General features: G+C 41.7%; 1 protein-coding gene across 1 annotated transcript in view; it reads left to right on the plus strand.

Moving 5' to 3' along the window:
* Window positions 1–20,401, plus strand: part of nalf1a (NALCN channel auxiliary factor 1a) — a 45,922-nt gene extending 25,521 nt beyond the window's left edge. Inside the window, exons 2-3 of the mRNA XM_015952486.3 lie at window positions 13,845–14,016; window positions 16,741–20,401. Of these exons, the coding sequence (XP_015807972.1) occupies window positions 13,845–14,016; window positions 16,741–17,039 (471 nt within the window). The 3' untranslated portion in view covers window positions 17,040–20,401. The remainder of the gene's footprint in view (window positions 1–13,844; window positions 14,017–16,740) is intronic.
* Window positions 20,402–21,324: the final 923 nt, after the last annotated feature.

Genomic DNA, 21,324 nt, shown 5'->3' on the forward strand with positions numbered 1-21,324 from the left:
CTTAATTGGACTTATTCTCTTAAGTTTATGAACAGACTTGGAATCATCCATTTACTTGAGTTGGACTTGCCCACTACAAACTTGAGATTCCACTTTGACTTTGAGAAGAACAATATAAACATCATAGTATTACTGTTTCTTTGTTCTAATATTAGTGCAGCTGGGATATTTCAGCCATTTTGAAGTCTATTTCAGTGTAGGAGTAATTAATTATTACCATCTTATCTGCTGCAGATACCTTTCCAGACCTCAGTTTGAAAAAGTAGTTCACATTCAACAAGAAAGAAGAGTTTGAGTTCAACCAAGACCAAAGTGAAAGTGTATGAAAACAGCTTAAATCTCATCAACCCTTGTTTTGTGCATGTTTACTCATCTCGATTTCTCATCACAGGCGAAGTTTCATGGAATTCTCAGTGTTTTTCCTAAAAAAAATGTCACCAGCAGAAGAATGTATCACTCTTGTTGCATCCAGGAATAAAGTCGTAGGATGTCTTCTGCTGAAGTGTTAAATTAACAGCTGCGTAAAGATTTATATAACATCACATGAACTGCTGTTATATTTTAGAGACATTTTAGAACCGCTCAGCAGTCCTGTTGAGCATTAAGTCTATTTTTCTTAATTGAGGATTCTCAAAAGTGATGCATTATGGGTAACATATTAGTGATTAGTTGGTTGTCTGTTGCTGGCTGCACAAAACGATTATCCCTCAGCAACAATAAACAATGCTTGAACTTTTTACGTAAAACTAATGAAAATGTGTGATTATGTAGACGACATTAGCATAGGCCTGTTTACCACTTGTCCCTCTTCTTGTTTTCCACTTTCATAGAGTTAAAGTTGACATTTTAGGATGTAGGGAAAGAGTTGCTTTTACCCCAGCAAGCTCGTGGTGTCCACGGTCAAAAAATGGTCGCGGTCAGACGTCGTAAATTTGTTAAAACATATGTAAGAGAAAATTCCCTAAAAATCCATTCAGTTACATTTGCACGTCTACAGTTACATGTATACTTGTTATTTTGACAATTAGTTAAATGTAGTTCAACATATAGCATCCCAGCAAACAGTGGTCCAATGGCAACGTCATGTCCACGGCCAAAAACTGTCGCGGTAGGATGGCTTAAATTGGTAAAAAATATGTAACTGAACACTTCCTAAAAATCCATTCAGATGCATTTGTACATATTTACAGTTATCTGGGGTTACGTATTTTGGCAATCTATAATGTGTAGTTCAACATATAGCATGTTGTGTACTAGTTGTAAGTGTACATCCACTAGGTGACATTTTGTACATGTCAAAGAGATAGCTCAACTGGTAAGTCATCCACCTTACACGTTGAGGACCTGAGTTAGAATCCAGGCTGGGTCGTATGAGATTTCAACTCAGATGGTATATGGAAGTGGTTTTTTTTATCACAGTAATTATATTATTTTTACATTTTTGATATATATATTTTTAACAGTAATATAGTAATGAGAAGCCTACTTTTTTATTACTAAGCATCCAAAAGAGACGTTTATCACACAGCCAGAAAAGGCGTCGGTTCAACTTTCCTTTTGGAACTATTTTTCAACCATAACAGAACGTCTCGGTTTGACGTTGTTTCAACAGTCACTAAATGTCCGAATGTTTGCCAGGCACGGCCTGCCTAGTAGGAGTTAGCAATCCCATGGAAGTATGGGTTTTCTCCAGGTGTTTCAGTTTTTCCCACAGACCAAAACATGCATGTGTAACGTGATGAAGGAGCTATTCCTCCAAGGTTATTTAATCTTTTCTACAGTTCCCTTTGACACAGCGCCAGAGTGCATGAAACAGCCTCAAGGTCATGCATTCGCTTCTAAACTGTTTACTTTCCAGCAATGAAGATAGAAGATGAAGAGACTCTTTTCTTTTTTCATTAAATCAAAGAACTCTATTTTCAATAAAGCTAATCAAAACAACTGTTAGTCAATAATACAATGTGACCGATCTGTGAAATCACAATATTATGATTAATATGTTTTTAATAAGTAATATGACTTAATCTAGTTCACTAGACACACTGATACACTAAGGTAAACAATCACATGACACGTTGCTGTACTGATCCAATCAGAACCTTCCTAGTCTGAAGCGTGGCAGAGTCTCTGTGGTGTTTATTAAATCTGTCAGCTTTGATTCGTCCAGAATCAAAAACATCCGGATTAATAAAACATTTCCAACGCCATCTTAAGTTCAGTTCTCAAGATCTCGTTCTCAAGATCCCATGAAGTTCACCGCATGTTAAGTGAAGTATGGACAGGCCATCTATACTTCTCTTTTAAGCTGAGAACCATTCAAGCTGGGAAAAATCTGTCGCTGTTACCAACCAAGCAACGGTGCCTTTCAGAATAAAAGCTGAACTTGCTGACCCAAGGAGGGTCTCTTTTTGACGCTGTGAAACACCTGTCACTTTTTACCTGGAGACTATCCAAAGGCCGGTTTGTCGTACTGCCAACGCTGTACCATCGGCTCCAGTACCAGAGGGAGGGTCGTGGACCTGGCATCCGGATCTGTACAGAGATCTCACTGAGGGTATGTGGATACGACACAAATGGCGTCTCATGTGTTTATGACTACGAGTCTCAAACTTTGATCAGTTAGGAGCAAAACATCATCTCCCACTCAGACTTTGCTTCTCCGGATGCGAAGGTTCTGAATTCGACATCATTCACACACACCATTCACCTCACACTTCATTCAAACAGAACATCCATCATTAGAGAGATAGTCTTGTTAAATTGTTTAAAATCATTTAGTAATAAATTTCCTTAAACGTTTGAAAGTCTCTCTCTCTTCTCTTGTCTCTCGGTTAATGCAAATTGTTTTTTTAAAATCCCTGTAATAAAAAGATCCAATCATCTGATTTAAATAACCCAGTGTCCATAAGATGGATTTCATACTCGATATGAATTTAGTGTCTTATGGTCCTTAATTAAATGTAATTAAAATCTATCATTACACATGTCTGACTAACTTTTAAGTTGCTTTGGATAAAAGCATTTTCAGAATGAATATAAAAGTACACCTGTCTGGAACCAGCAGCAGTGCCACATGTCGTGGTCCCTCAGATTGCCTTTCTCCTCTATTCTTATGTTTAAGGCCGGCCAACCAGATCAAAGGATCAGGCATTGATCTGCTGAAGTGGGACTACTTCATCTGGAGTAAAAAAATCTAGTTTATTCCATAAAATAGATTCGCAGGATAAAGATTTTTGTTCACCCGGCTTTAGAACCTAACCCTAACCCAAAAGGGTTTCAATAATTCCAACTAGGGTTTTAAGTGTATAGCATTGGAATACTAAATATTTTCGTGTTATTATATTTAATAAGCACCTTAAGGATCTCGAGCACCACTTTCACACGTTTTGCAAAAGAAAAGAAAAAAAGAGCATCTAATAAAAGAAAATGACCTTATCTGGTGTCTTGACTAACAGAAGGCAGCAGTAGTTCATATTTCTAATAAAATCTTTCTCAATAAGTAGCTTTGTGTGTTTTTATGCCATTCAGATCTGGTCCCTCCATGTTCTTTGTAATGAGTTTTAAATGACTTAATTGAACAGCCAATGACTTTCCAGTTGGATGTGTTGAATCAGCTGGAAATGAGAAGAGACAGACGTTCTCCAGCGCTTTTGGCGTTCCCAATGGCACATTCCTGGCTGGGTGTAGAAGGCCCTTTAATTAGCGTATCTTGCATCCAGGGACAGCATAAACTTACTTTAGTTTTAGGGGATATCTATCCACTCAGTCCCAAAACAGGTTGGAAAACTCATCAGGGTGAAATATCCAGTTCACTCTTTGAATCGGTTTAGCCTGTTTTCGCTGTTTGCGGTTTGAATAAATTGCTTGGTGATATTTTTTTTCTCTGTGTTTATTTCCATTCATACCTGTCCTAACTAATTTTGTAGGTAAAATGACAAAATGAGGCCAAGCTAGTAGGCTAATATGACAAGCAGATGTTCCCTAAAATGTTGGTATGTTCCAACGTGTAACACAAATGGTTAGGTCATGTGAAGTTAGCAGACTATCGAGTTTAGATAGTCTTCTTAAAAGTATTCTGAACAAAACAAAAATTCAAAAAAACATTCAATTATTAGTCATGTAAGAAAATATTGATTTGGCAGTATACCGCAATAGTTTTTCCTGCGATATTATGTTTATTCAAAAGGCGTGTATATCATTTTTGGAGGAATTTACATGCAAACATTTGCGTATTTTCTTTTCTTTTCGTGCAATTCAAACACCGACCGCTAGTTGGCAGCAATGTTTAATAGGTTTTGTTTCCACCACTGAAATGTAAACCCCTCTATTCAGATTCCTCATGTTAAACATGCTACCTATCAGTTTGGACTGTTTATTTTTCCCACAATAATTTTAGATTAAAATAATCACTAATATCATCTGGCCGAATATGTCACAAAATGTCGTGATATATCGTATCGTATCATGATACGTATTGTATCTGCAGAATTTTGCCAGTACACATTACTACAATTAATACCATCGATTAATTAGATAAAACTTTATAATAAGACAGATAATAAGCCTCATCCTTTGGAAAGGCTCATTGATGGGCAGTGTTGCCAACTCAGCGACATTGTCGCTGTTCCTAACGACTTTTTGACCCCCCTCAATGACTTTTTTTCCAAAAAGCGCCTAGCAACAAACCTAGCGACATTTCTCAGGACCCATTCCTACTTTCTGTAGAACTTTCTTGCAGATATTCCCCTACAGATTAGCAACAAAGAAACCATTTGCACTCTGAACCGTTCCTCCGGGAGTAAGGAAAGAACAATAATCTGCACATGTGCACGAGGACTGACCAATCATAAACCTTTTTCTGCCGGGCTGATTCGCCAAAGACAAAGGTACAGTTGCAGAGCTGGAGACCGCCGATTTATGCCTGCTGCTGCTGCAGGCTCACACTTCTACTAGAGACGGCGCAGACATCAACCTGCGATCTCTGGTTCTGCAGCCGTCAGACACTTTGGCTTTTCCTGCATTTGGCAAATAAAGTCAACGGGAGTTTCAACTACCGTCCCGTTTGCACACGCAGCTCTGTGGCTCATCTGAATTTCCGTCAGTGACACAGGGATGGTTATACTATGAGACACCCGCTCCCTGTTGCTCGGTGCGCCGTTAATATCACGATGGAGAGAACACACAACAGAGAAGTTGAGAAACTATGAGGTGTACAAAAAACCAGCTTTTTAGGAAAATGTCTGAGAGAATGAGGAGAGCAGGAGGTCTGAGTTATATCCTACAACAGAACTGTTTGGATCACCACACCATATCTGTCTTAATGCCACTTTATTGATAGTTTTGGAATTTATTGTACACATCAAAGCAATTTGGGCCATTTTAATCATACTAATTAATAACTTTTAACACGTAACAGTTTTTATTTTCCTCCCCTTTAGTCCAATATATCTTTTAGATGCTATGGGGAAATGAACGCCAAAGTGGCGTGATGACGTCATCAATATGTAAATTAGCATGTGACATCATCTGGCTACATCTAGCGACTTTTGGGGGGAACTTCAGCTACTTTCAGTCAAAAACAGTTGGCAACACTGTTGATGGGTAGAGAACGAAAGTTCACCATTAAATTTTCGTTAATAATTTATTGACCATTATTTTTTCTTAAGTTAATATTTGGATCACCAATAGTTTATGATTAGTTCATGATTATTTAGTTCACTTTTAGTTCATAACAGTTTACTATTAGTTCATTAATAGTTCATTATTAGCTCACCATTAGTTCAAGATTGATTCACCTTTCATTAATGACTAATTCACCTTTAGGTCATAACAGTTCAACATTTCTTCATGATTTGTTCACCTTTAGTGCACGAATAGTTCGCCTAAAGTTCCTGAATAGTTCACCATTAGCTCAAGATTAGTTCACAACAGTTCACCATTAGTTCAGTAATAGTTCACCTTTAGTTCATGATTAGTTCAAGTTCACTCTCGTAGCTTAAAAAGATTTTTTTGGTTTTCGTTCAAAGTATTAGCAGCTGGCATTCAAAAATTCTAATTAGCCTGAACTGAGTCTGTCCAGTATAGATGTAGCTGATTAGTCTATCTTGCTAGTCGTCACACGCTGGTGAAAAATTTTCCCCTCATTTGACCCATCTCCTGGGGGAGCTGCCAACACAGCCACACTTGGGAACCATTTGGTGCTTTAACCAGCCAATCAAACCCCTTAATTCTGAGTGTCAAGTGGGGAAACATTAGGTCCCATTTTTGAAGTCTTTGGTAAGACCCGACCCGACCCTGGATTTAAACCCACGATCTCCCAGTTTCAGGGTGGACACATACCACTAGGCCTGAAAGACCTAGCCTGTTTCTGAAAAAAACATGCTCATCTGCTGCCTGGCAGTTTTAAATATACCGGATGCGCCTCATCGGCTCATGTCTTACTTCCTGTCTGGCTCATAACATTTTTTCAGTTTGAAGAAAACCCGACAGGCGGATTGGTTCGGCGTCTGCAGTGATGCGGACGCTGAGCCGATCTGTCGTGGTGAAGAGGGAGCTGAGCCAGAAAGCCAGGCTCTCGATTTACCGGTCGATCTACGTCCCAATCCTCACCTATGGTCATGAGCTTTGGGTAATGACCGAAAGAACGAGATCGCGGATACAAGCGGCCGAAATGAGTTTCCTCCGTAGGGTGGCCGGGCTCAGCCTTAGAGATAGGTGAGGAGCTCGGACATTCGGGAGGGACTCGGAGTAGAACCGCTGCTCCTCCGGATCGAAAGGAGCCAGTTGAGGTGGTTTGGGCATCTGGTCAGGATGCCTCCTGGACGCCTCCCTGGGGAGGTGTTTTGGGCATGTCCTGCCGGCAGGAGGCCCCCGGGTCGACCCAGGACACGTTGGAGAGGTTACATCTCCAATCTGGTCCGGGAACGCTTTGGGGTCCTGCCGGAGGAGCTGGTGGAGGTGGCCGGGGAGAGGACGGTCTGGAGCTCCCTAGTTGGGATGCTGCCCCCGCGACCCGGACCCAGATAAGCGGAGGAAGACGACGACGAAGAAAACCCACATGTGGCGTCCGTAAAAGAAGTAGACTGTGCAGAAACTTTCTGTAGCTTTGCATCCGGATCCAGACTCCAGCCGGTGTGATTTTGATCTTTGCGGAAGCCGTTTAGAGTCCAGACGACATCCGTTCTATACTTGTGCTGAACGCAGCTTTTGTAGTTGATAAGTCAACTCGTGCTTTAATGGTGGGGGGGCAATTATCTTTTCACATCACTGAAGTCAAAACCAAAACAACCGTTAAGACAACTAGATTTGAATACAGGCACACTCAAAGAAAGGGATGGCTATAAAAGCTGCATTAAAGCGTGTTTAACTATTTAACTAAAGTCCAGAACAGTTTGTGCTGGCTTTTGTTGCATCAGACATCGAGTAAGAGGAAAACCCTCCTGCCATGGATCACCTGTTGCTTCTTATATAATAGAGATCCCTGTGGAAGAATTCAGATGCCAGGTCTGTTATCTGCCAAAGATTCTGTCTGAATCCTAATTTTTAGTCTTCGTTTTCAGGCATTTCAATTGTCTCTTGTAAGAACAGGGTGGTTTGGCGGCTGAATGGGAGCTTTACAAACAAAGGTGACGTTGAAGATGAAGGCGAGTAGAACACTGGACTGTACTAATGAGCTGGTTGGGGCTGGACTCGGCTTCAGGAAGCCCTGGTCTTTCCTCGGCTGTGTCCACGAGCTCCGGTGCATTGTTTGAAGCAGCCTTAAGCTGCATGGCGACAGAGGCTTTCTGAGTGCCAGGTTCCCGTTCACACTGATCACACATTAGACTGATCGAATCAGACTTCAGCCCTGCTTCCTGACTAACTCGATTTGCTCTCGCACGCTTCCCCTTTCACGCCGAGCACATGCACACACGTTTACACACACACGGACCTGGGTGCACTTTGAAACGCGCACAAAGAGACAAACCCAACAGCGAGCAGGGCAGCACCCATTGAGCTTTAATGAAAAGCAGGAAAAGCCGTTACCTTGGCAACTGCCGGCACACATCTTCAGGAGGACCCAGATTTCCTGTCTCACTGTGGTCGTACTGTTTTGGCTCTGTTTTGATAGCTGCGGCATCCCTGGGTGGATTGTCTCACCACTGTGAGAATTTATGCAATATCATCTGAAATTAAGCAAAATTCTCAGCCACACATTTAACTCCCCAGACTTGTATAAAACGCCCCAAGTCTCCTAAAAGGGGAGTCGCTGATCCGAGTGTTTCGTGTTGGCCTTGAGCCTGTTCCTCCTTTGTGCATTCAGCTGTTGAGCAACTCTACAACAAGAACACAGCTGCCAAAAACAGAGGATCATGGGGATTTATCCAGCGTGATTCATCCGACACTTCCATGTTCTTTTATTCCTTTCCAGTCTGAAACATTAAAACCACATGCAGTGTAAAGACAAAGTCCAGCATGTCAGGAATATATTTGATTGTGCAAAGCAAGCTGCCCTCCCATTATCATTCTCATCACCATCACCCTAATCAGATTACTCTAATTGTTATAGCTGTCTGTGCAGCGTTTGTTATCTTTGTTTGTTGGCGTAAACAGGAAACATATCAGAATCCCACATGGGAGCTTGGTGGAAGAGCTGAACATTTGTACCTGGATGTAATTTATCCAAACATCCAAAACACAAGAAGACTTTAACAAGTGTGAATTTCCCACTGTTAAATCATAGAGGCTGTTAAATAACAAGTAACATGGTGCGTTCGTGTTTCTTTTGGAAACCATCATAAATCATGCTAAAACCAGTGTGTCGTGGGCAGGGGTGGACTGGCCTATCTGGCATTCTGGCACTGTCCCGGTGGGCCGCTTAGCCAAGTGGGCTGCTTGCCCAGCTTGGGCCGACACTACTCCACAGCTGGTGATCTGCAGAACATTAGCTACATGGTAACCCGAAGCTAACAGAGTTTTTCCAGGTGTTTTTACCAAGAAAAACGCAGTAGAGCGTAGGAGGTGTTTCACCGTGTTAGCATGTAGCTAATGTCCCGCTGATCTCCGCCCGTGGAGAATGAGCTGATCTGGAAGGCCAGGGCTCCCGGTCGCTGTGGTCTGGCGCTGTTTGTAATTTAACAGTCCCAGTCCATATTAGATCTCACATTCAGCCTTGGGATGAGTCCGCGGGCGGCAATACACCCCACCCGCACCGCTCTCCCAATTGGGATGGCCGACGATTCGTAAAAATGCCAGGGCCAAATTTTGGTCCCAGTTAGGAATCCACATTCGTAAGAAAATACACACATTTTCTGTTGGTTTCACGCTATGTTGATGCACAAGACGTTTGTGACACAAGATTTGATTGCAAATAGTTCAGTTTTCATGGTGGTCTTGCAGTTTTTTGTCACAATTTAGCCAAAACAAAGGGATATTTGAATAATGGAAAAAACATAACCGTGTATAGTCAAGTCAGGATACACACATCATATTTGTTTGCTCGTCAGACAAAAACTACACTTAGGTGTGCGTATTGGCAAGAATCTGGTGATACGACATTTATAACATTACAGGTGTGACGATATTTTGTGATACTAAAAGCCAGACATAAAGAGACAATGTGTAGTTTTAACCATTCATTGCTGGAAATATCCATCAAAATGTTGAAAATGAATTAAATGATGCCCAGTTGTTGAAAAATATTAGTGGCTTTGTAACATATAACCTTAAAAATCAGGTCTAAAATACATGGGAGCGGGTCTAAGTCTCCGGGCGACGCCATATTAGACGCCATGCTTCCTTCTACAGGAGCCCACGAGGACAAAATGCATTTAATGATTAATAACAAATGGTTACTAAACTTTTGTCATTCACTTCACTTCACTTGTTGCCAGTGATGAAAGGGAGTCTGATGTGCTGTTATTTTGCTAAACTTTGCAGTCTCCAGGGCTTTTTGACCCTAATGAGCATCCATAGGAAAGGTCTTACTCCATCCAACACAAAAACACTGCTTGCTTGCAACGATTTAGGTATCTACTGCCTCCGATCGCCAGAAAAATACACACTGTCACTTTAATTGTTCTGTCAGAATGAAGGCGTAGTTATAATTGCACCATACAAATACAGTAAAGATTTACATGCAAATCCTCAACAGAATATGTATACACTGATTTTAAATATTAATTCAGTATCAGAGCTTGAAATATCACAATTTTTATTGGTTGAATGTGCAACAATTTAATAAAAAGCTACACATTTTTTTAAAGAGGTCAATGGGGCGTTTACAGGTGTGCAGAATGAAGGTATATTTCCTTTAAAAGCTATATTTTAATTCTAAATTTTGCCAAACATTTATTTTGACGAGCACAGTACTGGGTTTATGTTTACATTATTGTTGGGCGACGGTGGCAAAGGAGTTAAGTCCTCGCCTCGTAATTGGAAGGTTGCAGGTTCAAGCCCCACTCAGTCTGTCGCTGTCGTTGTGTCCTTGGGCAAGACACTTAACCCACGTTGCCTGCTGGTGGTGGTCGGAGGGACCGGCGGCGCCAGTGCTCGGCAGCCTCGCCTCTGTCATTGCTCCCCAGGGCAGCTGTGGCTACATCGTAGCTCATCACCACCAGTGTGTGAATGTGTGTGTGAATGGGTGAATGACTGATTGTGTTGTAAAGTGCCTTGGGGGGTTCCAGGACCCTAGAAGGCGCTATATCAAATACAGGCCATTTACCATTTTACATCTACCAGCCAATAGAGGGCACCATTGTTGGTTGCCAAATACGGTACAGCAAGAGCGGTACTGTGGAAAACTTCAAACTCGGCAAGTTAGGCAGCTTCCTCTGAGCCCAGAAGATGTTAACTTTCTCAGAGAGTTATGTCAGAGCGACCATAACAGATCTAAAACGCCTACAACAGAAGGACCCAAATAAGAAATGTCACGTATCAGCAGCGAACCCGTTATCCCAACGGCTGGAAACCTTGTTCTATTGTTGCAACTACAACCTCCACACACCAGATGTCGCTTTGGTGTTCGTGTTCCATATTCATCCTTTAAATTATTTATTTTTTCCATCCCTACCAGTGTTAGTGTAATATTGGTAAATATCGGTTATCCGGTTTAACGGCAATATTTTTCAAACTTGAAATGTAAGTGGGGTAAGATTTAGGTAGGGGGGGTACCTTCATGACAGCTCTGCTTTTTTTTAACTTATCCATTTAAATGTAATTAAAGCATGAGATCATGAATAATTTACCTCCCGCTTGCTTCAGGGAGGTCCTCGATCTTATGCTAAAAGTGTTACAGCCTAGAAGGCAGAGGGTGGCGAAGTCGCTCAACCACGGTTTTCTGACTAAAAGAGCCTGCCGATCATTGTTAGCTTCAGTTAGCTCACAGCTACATCGACTCAAGAGTTTGATGGCCGTAAATCATCTGCCCACACCTTCACAGCACCACTCTCGGCTCCATGTTTGTATTTTCCAGGAGTGATGAGACATGTGACACAACCAAAATGGCGGTGGTGGGAACCGCCCATTGGGCTTCAATTCAAAAACCCATGGGTGATGGCACAGAGGGTTCAAACATTTTATACATGCAGTCAGTCGTGTCACCATGTAGAGCATGTGTGTACTCTGGTTGATTGCCAGCTCTCTCTTGTGGATACAGAAATCTATTGGTCAGCGCTCTAGGGTTGCGTTTTGCTGTAGAGGCCAGGGGTCGGACTCAGGGAAATTATAAATTATGAAAGATTAGCTACTTTATATCATAGAAAAAGAGATTTAAGAATGTTGGAAGTTTGATTTTAAATATGTAAACTACATAACGTTCAGTCTATACAGAGAGTGTGAGTCTGGTGGTCCGTATTAAGTCAGACCTGTTCTCTACGAGGGTTGGGCTCCACACGGGCCGCCCTTTTTCACCGGTTCTGTTTATTGCATTTGTGGACAGTTTGGGGGGTAGAGGGTGTCGAGTTTGGTGGCAGGTTTGCAACCAAGTATGAAGTCGCTTAGATGATGATAGGCACATCCAAGTCCATGGTCTGCCAACTCCAGGCCACGGCAGAGGTCCTGGAGAAGTATCTAAGGGAGGAAGGAAGGAGGGAGCAGGAGATTGGCAGGCACATCGAGGCAGCATCTGTCGTGGTGCGGTTGTGATGAAGAGGGAGCTAAAACAGAATGCCAAGCTCTGAATCTTCATCCCGGCCCTCAACTATGATCACGAGCTCTGGGTAATGACAGAAAGAATAAGAACTCCACAGAAAAAACGTGTTTCCTTCGTCAGGTGGTCTGGTTCAGCCTTAGAGCTAGGGGGAAGAGTTTGGACATTTGGGAGGGACTCGGAGTAGAACCATTGCTCCTTCATGTCAAGAGGAGCCAGCTGAAGTTGTTTGGATATTTGGTGAGAATTCCCTCTGGATGCCTCCCAAGGGAGGTGTCTCAGGCATGTCCTGCTGGCAGAAGGCCCACGACCCGTTGGATTGGGATTATATCGCCACGTTGGCCAGGGAACACCTGTTGATCCTGCCTGGCGGTTCTGATGGAGTTTTCTGAGGAAAGGGAGGTTTGGGCCTTTCTGTCAGAGCTGCTAACCCCCTGATACAAACTCAGATAAGCGGGTGAAAATGGACGGACGAATATTAATCCAACCAGTTAAATTTATATTCATATATTTTTCATCAATGTGAAATTTTGGCCCTGTCCACACGTAGCCGGGGATCTGCCAAAACGTAGATATTTTTCTACGTTTTGGCCTGTCATCCACACGAAAACGGAGTTTTTTCCACACGAAAACGGATCTTTTTAAAAACTCCGGCCAAAGTGAAGATCTGCGTTTTCTCCGTTTTGGGTGTCTGCGTGTGGACAGACAAAACCAGAGTTTTAAGGTCCGCAACGTCACTTTCCGCTACAAAAAAATGCTGACATCACGTGTGCGACCTGTGTTTACACTAGCCGGCATCATGGAAGCCTTCGGAGCTGCGCTCGCTTTATCAATTGTCCAAGCGCTTTTTGCTTGTTTGTTTTTGCAAGCGGGATTACTGCTCCTTGCGGAAGACCACAGGCAAAGGACGAGGTTAAGAACGGGGGAAGTACTGCCGCCTACAGGTCTGGCATGTCCTTAACAACGTATTTATCCGGGTACGTGTGGACAGAGTTTTTTTTTTTAAAACGAGGTGGTGTGTATGCAAGTTTTTGGAGGGGCGGACATTCGTTTTTTTAAAAACCCGGCTACGTGTGGACTAGGCCTTAGTTGCTATGGTGTTGTGTTATTGTGCTGTTGTGTCTTGGGCCATGCTCCTCGTCCAACTTGTCTGTGTTAGTGGATGTCAGGTGGCTGAAAATGGCAGCTTCACCTCTGTCAGACTACCCTAAATTACCATGTAGTTTATAACAAATAATCCATCATCTTTGAATTAAGTGCCTAATCCATCATTATGTTTTAAACATTACCTAAATGTTCAGGATGAATAATTTTGAAACTAATAATGAGCCCTGGGGGACACCACAAGCAATGTCCACGGGACTTTTCACCCAATTCAGTAAATAATCCCATATTTATAATCTCATTAGCCTCCTGGACTTGAATGGTTCAAATGTAATTCAGCCAACCATTAGTTGGCGGCTAGCCATGCTATATCTCTTTACCTTTCAGTGTATCAAACAGTGGGTGTTCATTTTAGTGATTTATTTGAATTCTTGCTTTTGTAAATAAACAGTTGATCATAATTTATTATGTAAAAACAGATTGGCATTTGTATGAATGGAGTATGCCTAAGACCCAGCAGAGCCATAGAACTTCCACCAGTCCTCAAGTGGATCATGAATCTGCATCTATTTATGTCATTTCTCTCTCTCTCTCTCCTCATCCTCCTCCTTAGATGGCCTACAAGCCCTGGCTCTGTGCTCAGTATTTTCCCAGCATTCAGCAGTCGTGTCAGAGAAAGAGACCATGCCACCAGTACTGCCTGGAGGTCCAGCAGAGCTGCCCGTTCATCCTGCCCGACAACGATGACCTGATCCACGGCGGGAACCCCAGCTTCATCTGCACAGGTTAATACCGGCCCGCCGCCTGGCGCTGCTGCTGCTTCCGCTCTCCGGCAGATGAAGGCGGGCTGCATGTTTGCACGTGTGGGCGTTTTGGTGGCCTTGTGTTCCCTTCATGAAAAAAAAAACTAATTTAATTTTCTAATAGTGAATAACACTTCATGAAAGGATGCATAAAATTAATTCATCCATCTAATGGATGGTATCCCTCCAGAAAAACAAGCTTGTGTTTCTGAAGGCTGTCCGATGACATCTAGTGGTTGATGTGTGCACTACAACACACAAAAACACAAGGATGTGCTAAACATCAAACTGGATTTGTCGTGTTTCTTTAATATTAACTGCACTTTTAGTCAGCTGTAAACAGCAGGGAATAAACCTCAGATATTAGATGATGTTTGTTTCTTTATGGCATCATTTATTTTTGTAGGCATTAATCTTCACAGCACAAGTCTCAGATTACAGATTAGAATTTTTCTTTGAACAAAATTTGGAATTTGTATTCCAGAGAATATCCCACTTTTGTTGTTTTTTAATTTTTATCTTTGTTACTGGTTGTTTCATTCATGTGACATTTTACTTTTATTTAACCTCATTTTGTTTTGTTTCTCACATTATGGTTCATTTGTGAATAGATAGTTCACTTCAGACACAAGCAACAACTTTCATTCTGAGGTGACATTTAGATGTTGTTGAATTATACATGTATTTATTTATGGTTAATTATCTATTATCTAGTCCCGCTTAAGAATAGAGATTGGTACAATCTTGCCTCCTTGAGCTTAATAATGGACCGTAACACTCTTGGTGTTTGTGGTGGCTGGTGATGAGTCTTTCTCTGTGGGGGAAATTTGTTCCATTCTTTACAAAACCATTTTAATGTTCAAAGGTCAGAGTTTCTTCTCAATGATTTTCTGCTGAAGAGCAGAATTCATGGTTCCATCACTTACAGCTACAGGACCAGGTCCTGAAGCAAAATAGTAGCAGCCCCAGACCATCAAACTACCACCACCATGGTTAATTATTTGCACGATGTTTTAGTGTTAGTTTGACTCCAAATGGGACGGAACACACACCTTCCAGAATGTTCTGCAGCATGAATGTAATTTTTGGGGGGGGGACAGGGGGGCATGCCCCCCCCCCCCCACCACCACCACTTTTTCCAAAGTTAAGTTTTGACCCCTGCACTTTTTAACCATCCGAAAACAATAATATGCTATATTAAATTGACACTGGTTGAGCTCTAGGACCAAGCAGAAAACAACCGTTTGTGATGAAGCCTGTTTCCCATTAGAGCATACTGTAAAGATACCCCCCGTGCCCCCCCCCCCCCCCACACACACACACACACACACACTTCTAAAGTGAAAATTACGTCCGTGTTCTGCAGTTTCCTCTTTAGAACAAGGCATGATCTTCTAATCTTAGTAGATCTTCTAGCTTAGTAGTGATCAAACTTGTGTGGAGATGACTCAACCAAAGGGACAATTACCATTTTGTTTACGGCCAGGTTTGTTGGCATAGCTTTTTTTCTTAATAAATTCAATAATTAGAAATCTGCATTTTATATTTTCTTAGGCTGTTTTGTCTAATATTGAAATGCAGATCTGAAAGGTTTAAGTGACCAAAAACAAAAGAAGATACATATTCTCAGCATTGTATGTCAGGTTAGCTTGAGCTGTATCCAATTTTTAATGCCGCCTAGCTTCCTCCACGTTTTACCACGGTGTACGGTATTACCGGGACTAATTTAAAAATGATGATGTATGCCTCAAGTGGGACTACCAACCTGTTGGTTTGGACTTTCACCCTTCAGAAACGGAATAACAAACACTATAACTAAAACAATAACAGCGTAACTCCTATAATATTAACAACTGTTAAAAATTGCTGTTTAAAAACATTTTCCGCCAGAAAAACCAGAACGTTAACCAAATTCCGACTGCTGAAAATCTGCTTCGATGAGCTTGTGGCACCAACACATGGGGACTTTTGGGCTAGTCGCAGCGTCTGGGGAAGGCTGGCTGCTTATTTTTTACCAGAAAAGCGCGTTGTTTCGTTAAAACAGGCTCCAGACAGAAAAGTGCTGTTTTAGGTAAGGCTCGCTCCTCTGCGGTTCCGACGGAGTGAGCATTCAAATTCAACCATGCTTCTGTTTTTTTTACTTGATATTACTTGTATTTATTTCTTTTATTTATTTTGGCTTTTATTTTTTCTATCCTCATTGGAACTGGCACCATTGCTATAACACCGGCTGTATACAGTAATTCCGCTCAAGCCTAGTTAGCAGTATGCCAGTATTCAGGAACTCTTAGCAGATATAGCGTGAACTATTAATACTTTCTGAACTGTTACACTTTAGCAGTTGCTAAAAAAGATGAAAGAAGTTGTGTTGTCTTTTTAAGGACAGAACTTAATTGATGGGTTCAGATCCCGCTTGTATAGATGAGGTGACAGCCCAGTTGACAAGCCAGTCACCAACTGATTAAGGAATAAATTTCTTTGGGTTTTACTGGTTTGGGGGAGCTCTTCCATTACTAGCCCTAATGCAAAAGACCCACAAAAAGTTGGTCAAAATGGGGTCAAATCTTAAAAAGACCAAACATTTTTAGACTTGAAGAAGGTACTTTCCTTGGTGTTTCTTATCAAAGTGCACACACAACCCTTTGTTTTGTTGTTGACGCAGCTGGGGAAAAACAACATTTTTATCTAGTGTGCTCTCTTTCCTAGGGCTCTTGGGAGATCATCCATCAGACAGTGAGGCGGAGTGCTGCGACGTCCGATGGGACACCAAAATGGACAGTCCTTCAGGCAGCACACTTAAAAAGACTGTTTCTTCCTGCCAGCCCGAGGGGGCTTCGGCTACTTCCGCTGCCACCCAGAGACTGTGCAGCGGGCGACTGAAGATCTGCCTGCTCGCCCTTGTCCTCTTACACACTGTCATCATCATTTCAGCCTCCCATAATTCTACGTTGCTGAACGTGGCTGCGATCTTCTCGCCAGAGGAGGGCACGTCAAACGAAGAGTGAACCTCGGGGTTGAATTTGAGGCTGGAGCTTACCAAGAGTGGCGGCACCAAAGCATGGTTATGGCTGGCTGGGATAATCCGCTGGAGATGTCACTACAATCTGCTGCCAATTAACCACCCATCACAGGAAGTGGGAGGTTTTGAGCGGGAGCTAAGGGTGCTGGGACTACGCGACCAATGTTTTAGGACCATCCTCATTAAAGAACTGACCTCTTGCCACTTGAAAACTGCTCATTGTTTCCACCCCATCCAATGTTTTCTAGCATATCGTCCTTCTTTTCCATCCCGTCCTTCCTTCCCTTCCTCCAGCCTTCCCCTCCCTGTTTTTAGAGTCTGGATGGGTGGCATGTCAGAGAGAGAGAGTGGACATTGATGACGTGTGCATGCCAACTTGTCATTACCTTTAGATTTTTGCTGCAATTTCTTTTTTCCAGGTGCCAGAATATTTTGACATATCGACTGTGTTCCACATCCTACTCTTCATCACCTTAGAGGCGTCTTCTTTAGTACGTTGTATGTGATGTTGCTTGAGGGCCTGACAGTATCAGCTCATCTTTCACTTGGTTGTGGGTCTTGCTTTTCTGAAAACAAAATGTGTGTGATTCTTCCGTGTCCTGACGTTCAGCTTGATTTTTTTTCCTACTGGACCTTTTCTGAACCCCTTAACGACGGTACATGCCTAAGCATTTTAGGACCTTAAGTGCTCTACTCCACCTTGTTCATCCATTGAGCAAGTTGGGAGTGAGGTGGAAAAGGTGGTGACAGTTCAGCTATCAACACTTTCAGGGTGTTGCAGGAGTCAATACCAAGCTTAGTCACAGTGCAGTGCTCTTTGATGGGAAAAGGCAATTTCTGGTGTTTATAAAACGTTTGGTTTACCTCGTACGGTGGTTTGGCTCGTCTTAACAGCACTGCAGATATAAGGACTTGGATGTAAGACCGAAGGAACAACCCGGGAATGCCAGAGTTGCAAAAAGACAGATCACTGGGGATCTCATTCATTACCTGTGTGTAATCTGGTCTCCACACAAAGAATTCAGATTACCAAGTTTATGTAAATTATTGGATGCTTCGTGGGTCTAGTTGAGGTGCTCCTTGGATAGAATAGAGGTAAACTAGAAGGTCAAATAGGCTCCAGGGTACAATCTTACTTGTAGAAGTCAAACTAGAATAGAAGAGGAAACCCATTTTGTCTCGTATGCCAAAACGTTAATGTCTTTAACTGGTCTTTGTTAATGCCATGGAAATAACTGTGAATCATTTTAGTAGAGTGCACCTTGGAGTCCTTACGTATTTCTAAAGAAATCCAAGTTCCTAGATGTCCTAGACATTCCTAGACATCCTAACTGAGCCTGCAACCTTGTTGGACTAGTTTTAAGCCTTGTTTAGCCTTTCCTTTAGAGGGTTTGTAGGCCACAATTGAATGAACCAACAAGTCTCAACGGTGGTTGCAGAACATAGGAACATTTTAATGTCTCTTACAAGTACTGGATTCAAGATGCCATTTTCTGTGGCCGGTTACATTTACCCATAAAGGCTGATCTACTCCGGTCTTGCAACTCTTCCTAGTGATGAAGGTTGTTAAAAAGACACAACTGTCTTTGGTAAAACCTTGAGGACAAGTTCTTAACAAGTCTTTAGCCTCTTAACACCAAACCAAATCTCAGGGAAATTGACTAAATGTGTGAACTTACCAAGGGAAGCAAACCAGTGAAAGGAAAGTGGCCGTGAAAGCTTCGTGAAACTCCCTGTTGAATTTGATGACATTGATTTATAGAATCCAATATCTTTGGGTGGCTTTAGCTCTACTGCCTTTTGCTTGTTAAGTAACTTAACCAATCAGAAAGCTTCAGTACTAAAAGGTCACAAAACTCCTTCAAATACCCTGTAAGACTAAGATCAACTTGGAATTTAGTTTGGAACCATTTGCTATTGTTGAGTACAAGAACCTCAAATGTTGCTAGTCATGAAAAAGTTTTTTGTTTGATGAATGAGATTCCTGGGGTCTTTGAGTGCCTCTTGACTGTGTAAAAATAGTGAGGCCAGTAAGGCAATCCTGGGTTGTTTCCTGCTTTTCGTCATGTTCACTTAAATGGCTTGGCTCTTTCGTATCTCAGAGTTGGTGCAAGTGACCAATCAATCAATCAAACCACTAACTCTTAAATCACCAACAAGCTGATCGATTGCTGTCTTAAAAGGACTAGCAAAGAGTCAGCATGCGAGGAGTGTGTGGAGTTTTAAGGGCTTATCCATCAGATTAGTTTCGTCTTTTCTTTTTTTTTTTTACTTTCTTTCATGGTTCCTGCTGTTGGGTCATTGCTACTTTTTTATTCAAGAGATAGGACAAAAAAGATATTAGACTGAAGCTTGAAAGTGAGTTAAAGGATTAAGTTCAATCTTTCCTTTTTTTATTTTTTCTAACGATGAGCTAAAAACAGACTGATGTGTGTGGTGGTAAAAAAAAAAAATGACATCGTACCAGTGCCCTTCCACTCCCCAGTTGACCTTGCCTCGACTCCCATAACAACTGGTAATTTGCTTTTTCCCTACATTGAAGTCACATAAAAAGAAGAGTTTTAGCTCCCAACCCAATTTTTTTGCCCGTTTGTTTTCCATAATCCTGCACCAAGTGCTTCTTTCTCACATTTGTTTCTAAACTAAAATAATATGATGAGAACAACGTTCCCCTGCAGACAGCATCAAATGTGCTCGGCCCACACTTTTGGCTCCGTTCCCTCGATTCTTCGCTGATTGAGTCCTGTGGATCTATGCAGATGAACCCCGCCTCAAACTGTCACATTTCCTAAGACACTGTTGCCGCCACCACGACCCTTTACCCCCTTTTTGTCCTTTCTGCTGTAAATATGTCCTGAGGGTGTGGGATCCCCTAAACCTTCCCCCAATCAACCTGTTCTGCCCCAATCCAACCCCTGTTTCAATCTCACTGTGTTTTTTTTTTTTTGTTTGTTTGCCTTCTTTGTTTTCTGTCCTTTTTGAAATTTCGGCCACATTTTATGTTGTCTAAAGCCGTGGTGTGAGTTGATGAGTAGGACTAAGTTGGATGTTCAAAGAGATGACAAAGAGGTCTTAAAATATATTTATATCTATATCTATATATAAAATACAAAGCTTGAACTGAGAAAAGGGTACAAATATAGAGAAAAAAACAATGATAAAGTTGTCATATTGTCATTCTAGAGATGCTTTAGTTTGCTATTTTACTTTCTTTTTTTTTTCTACAAAAGACTTGGATGAAATTATTTATAAAATGCGTCCCACAAGTCATGATCTTTTTTGGACGTGAAACAAATACATTTATTAACATTTTGTTCAAAAGAAAATAAATATAAATTATGTTAAACATTACTTGTGTTTTTTTTTTAACACCCTATCTATGAACATGTGACAAAAGTTTTCGGTAACACTTTAGTTTAGGGAACACAAATTAACCATTAATTAGTTGCCAATTAATACGCATATTAGTGGACTACTAATATGATCCTAACTGATTCATAAACACATTTGACGCCATTTGCCGGTCTACCTACCCTTCAGGAAGTCCCCTTTAGATCAGAAATGTCGAGGTCCAGCTTGACCTTCTCTGGAACCGAGCCGGTAGGAAAAGCAGCGGTGCCGACCAGACCAGTCTGTGAGTTACTTCCAGGTCACGACGATTTGTTGGCGTCTGGTGAGACTCGAGCCTGGGTCTTGATGGTTCAGCTTTTATTCTGAAAGGAACTGTTGCAGCAGTTGGAACAACAATGAATTTTCCAGCTTGTCGTTGTTCTTTTGGTTAAAGAGGAAAGTTACGGATTGGCCACTCCGACACTTCTCTAGAACGCTTTGAACTGGCGTTAGAGATGACGTGGCATACTTTTATACTTCAGATGTTATGGTTTATTGTCGAATGAAAAATTACCAAACACCATCAGAACCACGCCTCCGTCAGATCTGTCAGATTCTGATTGGATCAGTGAAAGTAATGTGTCGTCTTTTAACGCTACGTGAAATGAGTCCTGTTGGAACATTTAAAGTCATAGTACCTTTATATTCTGTAGGATTATATTAAAGTAATTAATATTCTGATTTCACAGATCGGTCACATCTTATTTATTGACTAACACTTTGATGGATTAGCTTTATTGAAATAGAGTTCTTTGATTAATTAAAAGAAAAGAGTTCATTCTTCATTCTTCTGTTGAGCTGAAAATAAGCAGGTTAGAAGGAATGCATGAGACCTTGAGACCATATCTCATGCAGACTAGTCCTGATGCAGAGGAGAGGGA

This window comes from Nothobranchius furzeri, chromosome 14 (assembly GCF_043380555.1).
Source record: "Nothobranchius furzeri strain GRZ-AD chromosome 14, NfurGRZ-RIMD1, whole genome shotgun sequence".
Taxonomy (NCBI): Eukaryota; Metazoa; Chordata; class Actinopteri; order Cyprinodontiformes; family Nothobranchiidae; genus Nothobranchius; species Nothobranchius furzeri.